General features: G+C 42.6%; 2 protein-coding genes across 2 annotated transcripts; both read left to right on the forward strand.

Moving 5' to 3' along the window:
* The first annotated feature begins 165 nt into the window (after positions 1 to 165).
* casp8ap2 (caspase 8 associated protein 2) lies at positions 166 to 9,456 on the forward strand. Its single transcript, XM_067241630.1, has 12 exons — positions 166 to 227; positions 525 to 616; positions 1,097 to 1,196; positions 1,518 to 1,592; positions 1,770 to 1,873; positions 1,991 to 2,065; positions 2,204 to 2,319; positions 2,430 to 2,608; positions 3,266 to 5,491; positions 5,612 to 8,138; positions 8,481 to 8,580; positions 8,699 to 9,456. The coding sequence occupies exons 3-12, from the start codon at positions 1,142 to 1,144 to the stop codon at positions 8,759 to 8,761; spliced, it is 5,520 nt and encodes a 1,839-aa protein (XP_067097731.1). The 5' UTR covers positions 166 to 227; positions 525 to 616; positions 1,097 to 1,141; the 3' UTR covers positions 8,762 to 9,456.
* A 1,151-nt stretch (positions 9,457 to 10,607) lies between these two features.
* On the forward strand, positions 10,608 to 12,152 carry gja10b (gap junction protein alpha 10 b). The gene is made up of 2 exons (XM_067242432.1): positions 10,608 to 12,017; positions 12,114 to 12,152. Exons 1-2 carry the CDS (start codon positions 10,608 to 10,610, stop codon positions 12,150 to 12,152), a joined length of 1,449 nt encoding a protein of 482 aa, XP_067098533.1.
* Positions 12,153 to 13,824: the final 1,672 nt, after the last annotated feature.

The following is a 13,824-nucleotide window of genomic DNA, read 5'->3' on the forward strand; positions in this document are numbered from 1 at the left end:
TGTTAAAATCCAGTCCACATGTGAGTAAATGAGAAACCCTTCCGGGTCGATTGTCTGTGCCAACGTCGCCTGAATGAATGACGCGAAAAAAAGCGACAATACATTTGGATTTTAATGTAGATTCAACTTGGATTGCGAGAGGTCCGAGATCCTCGTCCAATAAGTGTTTACATAGTAATGGTTGGACATCTGATAACAGATCAAGGAGTCGGGGAAGATTGACAAAGGTTAGCGATTAAGGTATCTAGAGCTTTAGGCTAGTGTTTGATCCTTGGCCTGTGCTAATTCACTGACAAGTGTAAAAAATTGTGACGACAAAGTGAGGCAAACGTGTGGGTATGGATAGACGTCTGCCATATTCTTGATAATAAAATAGTCGACAATGGCTTTCCAAACATTTTTATTTATTAATAAAACAGGTGCTGTACGGGCATATAACTGATAACAAACTGTTTAGACGTAAATTGATGGTCCCGGAAGAGGCTCTTGTGTTCACCGCGGGAAAATGTCGTTGCTTCCTGCAGTGAGGACGAGGGTTTCGTTAGCGCGCCAGTGATAGTAAACATACAGAACAAGAAGCCGAACAATAACGACTCTTGACTATCATTTTCAGATGGTAAGTGAACAGTACATAACGTTCAATACATTTCTGAGGGATAATGGACATGAACTGTATTTTCTTGATATGATCTAGCTGGTTGCAAGCAATGCCTTGAGACCTTACATCTGAGACCATATTAATGGTCGCTTGTAGCTATAGCTACTAGCTTCCATCTGGTAAACATGTCAAACTTGAATACAGTTGTGTGTGTGGGTCGCTTTATATTAACCAGTTACTGTATATTGCCGTTTCGTTTTTCTTAGCCAGTGCAGTTCAATAACACATTTGAGACAAATCTAGAGCTACACTGTCAAATACCCCTCAATCTGCCTCACCAGCTGCAGTCTTTGTTCGTGTGGTAGCATTCTCCTTACTACTAGCAAGACGTTACAATACTTCCTAATAGTACTTAAATAAACGTTTTCTAAGAAACGTTGTGTTTTTGTTTTTTTTGTTCTCTCATTCATAATAACAAACCAACTTTCATCTTCTCAGCCGCTTTCTCTTCCACCCTTCAACTGTTGATAGATTCCAGTCAGGATGGAGGGAAATGTAATTGATGACCTATATGGCGATTTGAGCCAAGACCAATATTGTAAGTAAATCAAATGTATACATCTTAACTGTCCTTCCCATGTGTTGTGGCTCAGTACATTGTTCTCAAAATTCAATGAAGGAGTGAGGTTAGAAAAGGTGCATTTGAAAATGTGCACCTTAGGAGGTTCTCCGATAATGTAGATGTGCACCAAACTCTGCCTTATGATAATGTTTCATCAGACTTATGATAATGTTTCATCAGACTTATGATAATGTTTCATAAGACTTATAACAAGTATTTGACATGATGACAGTTAAGGGTGTACTGTAAAACATCATTACTTGAGCAGAAATACAACTTACTATTTTATCCTGTCAGGCTCCATAACCACATGCAATGAAGATTCCATGGATATATATTCTGGGTTGGATACCAGTCCAAGAAGTAATGGAGGTATACAAGTTACAAACATATTCCATAAAATGACATATAAATATCATAATAATGTCTAAGAAAGCCTGTTTGGCAGTTATTTAGTTTGTTATTTTAACCTTGCTTTCCCTGAACAGTATATTATAATACTGGTGTTATTCAATGTTACCTAATCTTTGTCGATGTCGTCTTCATCAGAAACACCGTGCGCACTCGTCTCGCCACAGCTAAAAGAATCTATGGATTTATATGAAGAAATCATTACAGAGGAACAGCGGGGTATAGAGTCTGCTCAAACTGAGGTATGACCTTGAGAATGTTCTTTTATACGTGCATAAAAGAAGAAGAAAGAAAAAAAGCATTATCTCTGACACAGATCTTGCTCTGATAATAAAATACCGATGTTGACCTAATTACAGTTGAAAAGAAGATTCATTGCGGCACAAAATCAAGTTGAGGAGTTGCGAATGAGACTGCTGCAGATGGAAACACAGGTACATCACCACACTTGTCGCGCATGCCGTTTTTATTCATTGATATCCCGTCAAATGAAATGTTTTGTGTTTATGTTTATTACGATAACAAAATGTGTGATACATGTTTGTTCTCTGTGTGATGATTTCATCTTATAGAATACTGCACTTAACACCGAGAACTGCTGCCTCAAGAAGAACATCTGTGCTCTCATCAAAACTGCTCGAATGGAAATTGTGCGTAAAGATGAGGAGATAAAGAGGTTGAGCCAAAGGTGAGTGCAGTGCAATGATTAGCAAATTATGCTTCTCTCAGTGTACACCAAGTGCTTCAACCTGTGTAATCATGTCATTGATTATTACATGTTCACAATTGTTTCCACAGGTCAGGGAGAGCTTATGTTCATCATACACCTCATATAAATGGTATGAGAGATCCAGTTTCAACCAGACTCAACTCTTTGGGACACAGTAGGTCTTCAGGACCTTCTGTGCCTCCTCCCATCAACCCTCCTGGTCCTAGAAAAGACTGTGCTTCAAAGGATGCTGGTCCTCCCAAACCGCGCCCTCCTCCACCTCCTTCATCTCGCCCTCCTCCACCTCCTTCATCTCGCCCTCCTCCACCTCCTTCATCTCGCCCTCCACCACCTCCTTCATCTCGCCCTCCACCACCTCCTTCATCTCGCCCTCCACCACCTCCTTCATCTCGCCCTCCACCACCTCCTTCATCTCTTCCTCCTTCATCTCTTCCTCCTCCACCACCTCCTTCATCTCTTCCTCCTCCACCACCTCCTTCATCTCTTTCTCCTCCTCCACCACCTCCTTCATCTCTTTCTCCTCCTCTTCCACCTCCTTCATCTCTTCCTCCTCCACCACCTCCTTCATCTCTTCCTCCTCCACCACCTCCTTCATCTCTTTCTCCTCCTCCACCACCTCCTTCATCTCTTTCTCCTCCTCCACCACCTCCTTCATCTCTTCCTCCACCACCTCCTTCATCTCTTTCTCCTCCTCCACCACCTCCTTCATCTCTTCCTCCACCACCTCCTTCATCTCTTCCTCCTCCACCACCTCCTTCATCTCTTCCTCCTCCACCACCTCCTTCATCTCTTCCTCCATTTCTTCCTCCTCTTCCACCACCTCCTTCATCTCCATCTCCACCCCCTCCTCTTCAGCCCCCATGTAAAAAAAGAGACAATGTCAATCACCAATCTGATGCCTCAGATTCAAGACCCCCTCCTGATGTGGATTCAAAGTATTCTACCGCAAGAGACTGTAAAGCTCCAACAAAACAGACAGATTTTTCCATCAGTAAAGCCAACAAAGACTCCACTCCTGGACACAGCATGTTAGACAAACACAAGCAGCCCAGTCATAAGGACGGTAAATCTGAACATCACAGATCAGATTCAACAGAACGCAGGCATAAAAACACAGTGGAACCTTATAAAGAATGTCAGGCAGAGGACAGGGGCCGATCACACAAGACGCATCGAGAGTCTGGAAGATATGATTCCAAGTCAAGAAAAGACAAACACTGTTCTTCTGATATTGAAGTGGACAGGAGATCAGAGAAGTCTAAAAGCCCGCCACCAGAATCTGTAAATGGCGCAGTGTTGTCAGCCCATAAGTCTAAGAGATCTTCTAAAAAAAGTTCAGAGCCGCTTTCAAAAAGTGGTGGTAGGGAGCTTTGTCATGATAAGGATGGAGATGGTAGAAGTTGTAAAGATTTGAGCACTTCAAGAAGGACTCAGGAAGTGGTCAGTTCAAGTCGTCGTAGCCTGACTGAACGGTCCAGTGAGCCACTAAATCACAAGAGAGGAGCCAGTCTATCAAGCGACCATCGTAGGAAAGAGGAGAGGAAACGAAAAGATGACAGAAAATGCAGAGAGAAGATAAGAAGCCCTTTGACAGAGACAGGGGAAGAGCTTGAGCAAAAACATCAGAAGGAAAGGGAGAGGCGCAAGAAGGTGCCTGACGGTAAGGATGAAAAGTCAACATCCGGATGCCCAGACGTACCTCCAGGGGAGCTTAAACTGGCTGAGAAAGTCACTGTAGAGGAAAACAGTCCAAACAGAAAACTGAGTTTCATGGAAACTCTGAATCTCACCCTGTCACCTGTCAAAAAGCCAAGACGGCCCTCTGGATCCAAGGAGCAAGGAAGCTCTCTCCCCGAGGAGGATGTGGAAGATGCATCAATGGAAAGCTGTGGGCAGCTTGACATAGAGGACTTCTGTGTCATAGATGAAGTCCACAGTGACTCCATGGAAATCAACAGTAGTCAATCTGCGGTGGAGATCAATGAGCCCTTAATAGACAATGCAAAGCATGTATCCTCAGATGGACCACTGGTTCTTGACCCTGCTGGTATTGAGAGCCTAAGTACAGGTGAAAAACCATCAGAAAAGAGTGACAGGACAGAGGCTGCCACAGAGATTAAAGCAATACAGGATCCCATCAAAGACAGTCTGAAACGTGATATTGAAGTTTCCAAGGTCACAGAGGATCCACACAATCCAGAACAGCTTGAAAATAGGTGCGTATCTGCTCAGGACAGTGAGCTTGTTATGGAAACTAATCTGCAAAGCGTAGACATTTGCCATATTGTGGAATCTAAGGATCTAACTACTGCAGTTTGTCTTACTGACAGTCAGGAAGACACTCAAGTGTGTCACTCCACTGACAGAAAGAATATCCCAGACAAACCGGAAGAATCTATTGGTCTTCTGGATAGTTGTGCTCTTAATTTAAATGGTGAACCTTCCAGTGTCTTAGTATCTAAAAACCAGCCTTCTGAAACGATTGCACAAGATACAGTTGACGCAAGCTGTGAGGAAGAGCCCGCAGTTAAAGATGGAAAGGCAAAGATAAATCAAGAGAGTCAACAAATGGCATTCCCCATCCAGCCTGAGGGCTATTCACTACCACTGTCTACCTCTTGCAGTTCTTCTGAAAGTCATGAGAAGCTTTCTCCACTTAAGAAAGATGTTTCAGTAGATGCGAATGTGGTGTCCAGCACAATAAGCATGGAGGTTCCTCCACAAAAGGATCTTGCATGTGAGGCGTATGCTGAAGTCACACTGTTGGATAATGCAGTAGACGGGCCTGTTCATGAACAAAGTTCACCACCGGGGAGCATTGCAGTTTCAAGGGTAAGCAGTACCACAGAAGAAATCCTGCCATTGGAGAACCTCAGCACTTGTAGGGTCCAGTCTCCAAAGGTCTCCTGCAATACTGACTCTGGTTACGCAAAGAATCGAGAGGGGAAGGTTGAGGCTACTAGTTCAATACCATTGCTCTACGATGAGGAGTCCATGATGACGACATTGAACAGTCTAAAAATAATTCCAGATCCTGTTAGTCCCCTCACCAGCCCCATCCGCATAACCAGGAGAAACCAGCCCCACTCTCAAGCCAACAAGCCAGCTCATGTGAAAAGTCTCGGGAAAGGTATGTACAGTTTACATTTATTTCTCTATATGTATGGAATTACTCATGCCTAGTTTGGAATTCCAAACTAGGCATTCCAAAGTCATATTGCTAATGATGCTTTTCTTTGTCGTCTCTAAGATTTCTCCAGTGTCGTAGTGGATGCTACTTCAACTGATCTGGGTGTGAACAAAGAGAACAAGAACCCTGGTGGCCCCACGCTCACCAAAAGCCAAACCGAGGATGAATTGGAGGAGGGTGAAATCATTAGTGAAAGTGATGAAGAGCAAAGCCCGGTCTCATCCCAGGATAAAAGACATACAAAGACAGATCAGCCTAGTCCTCAGTCCTCCAGGCTGAAAAGAGTCTCAGCGAAGTCACTTGCTGCATCACAGGAGAGTCCTAAAACTATCAGAAAAAACGCAACTGCATCAAGTGGAAGCCCCTCGTTGAATAGAAGTCGACACAAAACGATTTGTCTTCCAACAGCTACAACTTCTGTGTTAACCACTGAGGAAGTTATGGATATGATCGGGAAGATTCGCCACCAGGTCAGGAAGAAGTATATGAAGCTCCATAAAACGTTCCATATGAGCAGCTTTTATGGTATTGTAGACAATGCCCTTGTCTCCTTTTTAGACTTTGTCGACAGGGTCAACTTCAGTAAGTTCTGTGACCAAGGTGATGACCTTAAATCTAGACTGAAGAACATTATGTCAAATGTTTTAAACAAAATATCAAAAAACGGGATTGTCAACCGCATATTTGAACAGCAATCTGAATGTCTGAAAAAAAAGCTATGGAACTTTGTGGATGTACAACTAGACTTTATGTTCAAGGAAGTCCGGGCTGCTCTGGCAAGTGTTTGCAAAGCTATAAAGGAAAAGGTACCTTCAAGCGCAGACACGGATGAAAAGCTGAGTACAAATAAGAAGTCAACAAAGCCACTGAAGTCGCCTGTAACCATAACATCAAGGCCAAAATCACAGCAGGCAAAGTCACCTGTAACCATAACATCAAGACCAAAATCACAGCAGAAAAAGTCCCCTGTAACCATAACATCAAGGCTAAAATCACAGCAGAAAAAGTCACCTATGACCATAAAATCAAGGCCAAAAATGAGGCAGCTGAAATCACCTGTGACTCCAAACTCAAAACCTAGAATGAGGCAGAAGATGGAGGAATCCAACACAAAGAGAACTATGTCGGTGGGACTTGGAAGTAGAGGTAAAAATATCAAAATGACCTTTGATAAAGATGAAGAAGAGAATTCTCCAAACACATCAGATCACCCTTCCATGAAAAACACCGTTGAGATGTTACCTCGGCGAAATACACATTCAACATCTGCAAAGGAGGCTACTTTGGTGCGCCGCATATCTCGAAGCAACTCACTCCATGACAAGTCGGACTTCCAAATCCTCACAGAACAGCAAGCGTCCAGCTTAACTTTCAACCTGGTTACGGACACACAGATGGGAGATATATTCAAGTGTCTTTTAGATGGCTCTGATCTCCTGGACACCAATATCTCTGCTGTGGACTGTCATGGCTGGCCCGTCGGTACCCCTCGCAAGGAGACTCCTACTGGGGAGCACCTCCTGAGCATCACCACCCCCACGAAAGTGTGTTCGCCTTCCAAACTTATTGCCACGTGGTCCGCCATTTCACCTCGTAAAAAGTCTCCCTCTCCCAACAGCAAACTTCACATTCCTGTTAATCCAATCATGTTTGATGAGAGCTGCATGCTGGAGGTTCCCTCTGGGATTGGGCCATCGTCCGGTGGGTTTTCGCAGAGGTCGTATTCCATTCTGGCAGAAGACCTGGCTGTGTCCCTCACGATACCTTCTCCTCTCAAGTCTGACAGTCACCTCAGCTTCTTACGCCCAGTTAACGGGGAGCCCATGTCTGCGCCGGACAGTGTCATCAGTGCACACTTCAGTGAAGATGCCCTCTTGGAAGAGGAGGATGCTACTGAGCAGGACATCCACCTTGCCCTCGATACAGACAACTCCAGCTGTGGATCCAGTGATGGTAGGAGTAGAGAGGCAGCTGCTCCTCTTCTGTTTCACTTCAAACCTCATCTGCCCATGCAGGCAGTGGTGATGGAGAAGTCAAACGATCATTTCATCGTAAAGATCCGACAAGCTGCCACCAGGGCTTGCATACCTCCAGGCAATGAGGAGAATCTGACCAAAAAGCCAACAGGAGAAGAACAGTCTAGCGAAGGCTGTGATCCTGTCACACCTGCTGTGGGTGGAGAACTGGCTCCATCTTCAGAGGACAGCTCCTCCAGCCTTCCTCCAAGCACTGAAAATGTAAATGGTAAAGCAGTGCTTGAGGTTCAGTCACAAGCATCTGGGGAAGACACAGAGGATGCTCTCAGTAAAACATGCAGAGTCCCAGATGTAAACCAGAGGGATCCAAAGACTGGTACCAAACGAAAGAAGGCTCAACTGGAAACCAAGGCGAAACGGGTCAAAGAGGAGGTTAATTTGGGAAGAAGTAAGCAGGAGAAGGCTTTCAAACATTCCAAGGAAAAGAGGAGCAGAACCCCCAGGAAGGAGAGAAGCAAGTCTGCATCTCCCACAGTACAGTTATCACCTAACAGCCTGTCTGCCAAGAACATCATCAAGAAGAAGGGCGAAGTTGTGGTGATGTGGACTAAGTGAGTTGGTCTTTTGCCTATTTTGTTATGAAGGGGAAAACTATTTAACTATTGTTTTTAGATACATAGAACATTTAGATAATGTACTGTACATGTACTTTTAGAATGAACTATCCATTAAATCTATCTGTGGGAGTCAAGTGGCTGAGCGGTTAAGGAATCGGGCTAGTAATCCGAAGGTTGATAATTCGATTCCCGGCCGTGCCAAATTACGTTGTGTCCTTGGGCAAGGCACTTCACCCTACTTGCCTCGGGGGGAATGTCCCTGTACTTACTGTAAGTCGCTCTGGATAAGAGCGTCTGCTAAATGACTAAATGTAAATGTCTCTGTTTTACCCCCAGGAATGAAGATCGAGCTATTCTCCTTGAACTGAAAATGAAAAGGGCCTCAACAGATGCATTCTCTGCCTTGTCAGACAAGCTGAACAAGTCACCAGCTCAAGTATGCCTCACCATTTATAATGGGAACCCAGTACAATCAGCCAAACCAACACATTATCATTATCAACACTTTGGGTTAAAGAATCGTAAATGACACAATTCTTATTTTAAATTTGCAGATTGCTGAAAGATTTGGCCAACTCATGAAGCTTTTTAAGAAGAAGGAGAAGATGGCAAGCTGACCTTTCCGAAGATGTTTAAAAGTAACTTGAGTTTTTGAAGTACTCTGTTCTCCCGTGGGAAAGAAGACTGAATGCGGAACCTGTCATTTGGAAGTGTTACAAATGAAATGTTTGTGTTTTGATCTGTAAGGACATCTGAAACACATTCATTTGAAGCAATATCAACACAGTTGTAGATAATTAAACCTAGGATTTACATTCTTGAATGCAGTGTTTCACAATATAGCTGTTCTGGTTTCATTTATTGCACTTTTGTATACAGTGTCTTATTTTATTTTGAACATTACCATATCTCTCAACTTGACATGTATAATTATGCAGGTGGTACAGAATCTTTTTTTGAGAGAGTTTTACAGTGAGTAAATTTAGGTCTTACAGTTAGTTAATTAATTTCTTTAGTTTTACATTAAACAGTATTTAATTTTAAACTAAAGTTCACCTTTAGTGCAACAATGTTTAATGTGTGAATGGGTTTCATGTTCAATAGTTTTCTGAGTCAAGTTTCTCTAGCCAGCACACCACAGAGGGCCTTTTATAAATGTTATTTTTATATGAGTCATGACCTGGGAACATTGATATTTTCTGTGTGAGGAATGCTTATACATTGTGTGTCATTGGTATGATACAAATGGAATTGGCCAAGGTTTGCTGGTTTGTCTTGGTATGTAGTGAATGAGTGACACGTGATAGTGTTAGACAATGTTAATATTGTACATTTGTCAATGAAAATAAAGTTTATTTATATATATAATGGTGATAATATTAATTTTTTATGCTAAATCACTTTAAAGACATGGAAAAAACAATTTCCCCTCTTCTACAGCAATACGCAGTGAAAGTCTTCTGAGTACAAGTAAACACTAAAACAATAAACACTAAAACAGCACATTTCAAAGTACGCTGAGTAGTACTGTTTCAAGGTTGTACTGGCTCCAGGCACGTCACTATTCACAAACTGGGCCACAGAAGAAAGGGAATTAAGGTCACTGCCAAAGGGTACACTTGTCCACCAATGCTATCCTTTAACTCCATTCAACTATGCTTCACCCGCGGTGGCATGACTGTTATTCGATAGGATTCCAGACGAGGTTCCACTGAGGACTACCCATTTTGGGGGTTGTCTGGTGGTTTGGCAGACAGAACACAGTTCCTAAAATAGCATATTCCCTTATGCCCCTTATCAGAAATCGTACATGGCTCATTGATCAGATTGTCTGGTTCGATGTGTTGCTCAGTTGATTAGAGGTCATTTTTATGAAATTTGTTCTTCTCCTCAAAACATTCCCTGTAAATTCCCAAGAAGATTGTGTCACCGCAATTGTAAATGACAATCTGTTTGGAGATAGAAAACAGTGCATGTATTGACATTCTAAGTTAGGCCATGGCATTATTGGTAACATGTCCTGTGTGTTGTCCTGCTGTCGACAATTGTGTGGTAAAACTAGCCTCGGGCTGTTGTCCATTCGTTTGGTGGGTCGATCCTTGCATTCTATGAGTCCAGTTTGCAACCGATTTGAAGTACTCTGAAAACAGCCATGCACACAGCGTTCTCTCCAGGCTCCTCAATGGATAAGACTGGACCCCACAAGTGGAGCATCGTCTCACTTATAATGGCAATACGCTGAAGCAAGGGAAACAGACCCTAGTTCACAAGTAAGTCTGATGTTAAATTGTTCATGTATGATGCTTGCCTAGAGGAATTCAAACATACATTTCCAACCTGAAATAGATCATTTCATATTGAAATCCATTCAAAGGATAGTTAAAAAATGTATATATTTATGCCTTTTGTGATGAGTAACCATGATTAATCCTTCTTACAGCATCTGGATATGAGACACAGAAGATGGGGGATTGGAATTTGCTTGGCAGTATCTTAGAAGAGGTACATGTTCACTCAACAATCGTTGGAAAAATCTGGCTCACCATTCTTTTCATTTTCCGGATGCTGGTTCTCGGTGTGGCGGCAGAGGACGTTTGGGACGATGAACGCAGTGAGTTTGTGTGCAACACAGACCAGCCCGGGTGCACCAACGTCTGCTATGACCAGGCTTTCCCCATCTCTCTCATACGGTACTGGGTCTTACAAATCATTTTTGTGTCTTCTCCTTCTCTGGTATACATGGGGCATGCACTCTACCGATTGAGGGCGCTTGAGAAAGAGAGGCACAGAAAGAAAGCCTTTTTGAAAGCAGAGTTGGAGGGAATCGAGGGTGCTCAGGAGGAACTCAAAAGGATCGAGAGAGAGTTGAGGAAGCTGGAAGAGCAGAAGAGGGTAAGGAAAGCGCCACTTCGGGGATCCTTGCTGCGTACATATGTTTTCCATATCTTGACCAGATCAGTGGTGGAAGTTGGTTTTATAATTGGGCAATATGTTCTGTATGGTATAGGACTTGATCCTCTGTATAAATGTGAGAGGTTTCCTTGCCCTAACAGTGTAGATTGTTTTGTGTCGAGACCAACTGAAAAGAACATTTTCATGGTCTTCATGCTTGTCATTTCTGGTGTTTCGTTATTCTTGAACCTCCTTGAGATATTTCACCTTGGGGTGAAGAAAATCAAACAAAGTGTGTATGGAAGTAGTAAATATGGAGACGAAGACAGCATATGCAGATCCAAGAAAAACTCCATGGTGCAGCAGGTTTGTGTTCTTACCAACTCCTCGCCCCAGAGGATGGTTCAGCTCACCCAGACGGCCTACACAGTGGTTCCTGGTGGCCAATCAGATGCTGTGCCCGTATACATGCCCACAGCCGCCCCTCAAACCCAGAACGGATCTGACCCACAGCCCCGGCAGCTGAGACTTCCCAGTCAGGCAGAACTCCACTCTCTGCGGCAGTACGGGGCGGTGGAGCGCCGCTACACCCTGGACAACAGGAACCACTCATGCAGCAGCGATGACTCCAACGGCCCCAAGGGTTCAGGACACCCACAGCACTGCGGAGCACAGCCTCGGGCCTCTCTGAGGGCCAGCCACATGGAGATACCGGCAGCCCTGAGGAACTCGCAGCGCAAACAGAGCAGAGTCAGCGCTTGCAAGGACTACAGTGACATGAGCGACTCTCCGGACAGCGGGCACTACCCCACAGCGAGGAAGGCCAGTTTCATGTCCCGTGGACTCTCTGAGAGCAAGCTGGCCAGTCCGCTCGACAGCCCTGGCTCTGGGAGCAGCCCGGACACGGAGGCCAAGAGACTAGCGCAGGGGGAGAGTCCTCCTATGACTCCACCTCCAGCAAGCGGACGGAGAATGTCCATGGTAAGTCTGCGTTTTTTGAAAATGGAGGGTTCTTTTCACGTATATCTGAATCGGAAGATTCAATTTATATTCACTGTGCATAATTCCCTCTTTCAGAGCATGATTCTGGAGCTGTCTTCAATCATGAAAAAATGAAACGACGCCTGGACCAGAACGACCAAACACTTAGGAATACAGTACACTTATCGCAAAGCAACACTCCCCTTTCTTATTTGCCATATTTATTCACAATGACCTACATACAGTATTGTGGATGAGTATTGACAGCTTCAATTTTCCTTTTGTGGGTACGTACCAAAAAGAGCACATTTAGATTTCTTTGTCACTTCTTTGCAAACAATATCTGCAGTATCAGATCTAATTGTTTTTTTTCTTGTTGTATAATTCCACTTTTTTATATTAGGTATATGCAAGCCACTTGTTTTTTTGTAGAATGTTTTGCACACTTCAAAACAACATGTTACTCAAAGAGTAAAACAGAAAATAGCCACATCCAATTCAATGATGAGTTGGTGAATGAATTATATCTTTACAATTTTGGGTGATGCCAAAATGGTCAGAGGTGCAGAAGTGCAGAAACTTAACTGCACAAAAACAAAACAAGAACAATATGTTGGTTATCATTAGTGCCATACCCAGAGGAACTGCATTCTCATAAAATGAGATCAAATCTAATAGTAGCAGTTTATAGGTAATAACTTCTGTGACGTAAAACATCACATTATGATGATATTGTTTATCGTAACAATTGATATGAGAGGAAAAAGGGCTCCCTGGATCCTTAAGATGTTTTTAAAGGTGATTTGGAATATCTTGCTTCTTTCTAGTGTTTTTAGGTCACTTTATATGCCTTTTTCTATTAAAAGTATTTAGCTTCATTATTTATCCTTTTTCTTATTTGACTCAATGTTTTGTTGGTGGATGAAGTGAAACGGAATAGTTGGGTATTTATTAATACTAAACACTTGTTTGCATCGAAAATACTTTCATAAAAGAATAACAAAATGAAATGCATGATATGTTTCTTTATTTCATAAACAGAAATGGTGTCTAGACAAAAATGTCATTTATATACCACTAGCAATTGAAATGAATGAAAATGGGGTATGCACAATACCGTATTTACAATGGTTATTAAGTCATTTTAATTCATAAGGGTCATGTAGCATTTAAAAATTAAAAAGAGAGGAGAATAAGCTAATAACAGCTATTTCAAATTGACAATATTAACACAAAACGGTCATCTAGAAAAACGAGAGAAAAAACAACTGTGACTACAAGCTTAAGAGCTATTACATTAAAAATGATGCACCGAATTCTACTAATACAATAATCCATATAATCTGTGTAAAAAGCATGTAGAAAAACACCTGATGCAGTTTGCTGATACAGTCATTGACCAGTTATGAGAGGTATGAAGGATTTCACAGGTAGATAAGTGTGAGAACGTTCGCACGGCTGACTCGATAGAGGGACAAGCCCCTGCATACACTCACTTCACTTGAATGTGAACTATGGCCTCTGCAAGTTCTAAGGCAAATATCGGAGGTGCACTTGTATCCATGTAATGTGGAAACATCCCAGTTGGATGAAAAGACAAGTTGAGGAAAAAAGCATAGTTTGTTTGTTTACAAAACACTTACCATCTGTCCAATTTAACCTATAAATCACTATGTACATGGCAAATTTAATAGACACATGAAATGTGACACGGTTTTGTAAACATATTTAGTTTTTTTTTTGTCTTTTTTTTTTTTTTACTCTTATAATGATCTCAGACTGTGCATTCAATCAGGATAGCATTATA

Source organism: Osmerus mordax, chromosome 8 (genome assembly GCF_038355195.1).
Source record: "Osmerus mordax isolate fOsmMor3 chromosome 8, fOsmMor3.pri, whole genome shotgun sequence".
NCBI lineage: Eukaryota > Metazoa > Chordata > Actinopteri > Osmeriformes > Osmeridae > Osmerus > Osmerus mordax.

Excerpts from the sequence above, each read along its gene's own strand:
- casp8ap2 (XM_067241630.1), top strand. The coding sequence starts at position 1,142 with ATGGAGGGAAATGTAATTGATGACCTATATGGCGATTTGAGCCAAGAC. Across the intron at positions 5,492-5,611 it reads TGTGAAAAGTCTCGGGAAAG|ATTTCTCCAGTGTCGTAGTG; the intron begins GTATGTACAGTT and ends GTCGTCTCTAAG. Across the intron at positions 8,581-8,698 it reads TGAACAAGTCACCAGCTCAA|ATTGCTGAAAGATTTGGCCA; the intron begins GTATGCCTCACC and ends TTAAATTTGCAG.
- gja10b (XM_067242432.1), top strand. The coding sequence starts at position 10,608 with ATGGGGGATTGGAATTTGCTTGGCAGTATCTTAGAAGAGGTACATGTT. Across the intron at positions 12,018-12,113 it reads GCGGACGGAGAATGTCCATG|AGCATGATTCTGGAGCTGTC; the intron begins GTAAGTCTGCGT and ends TCCCTCTTTCAG.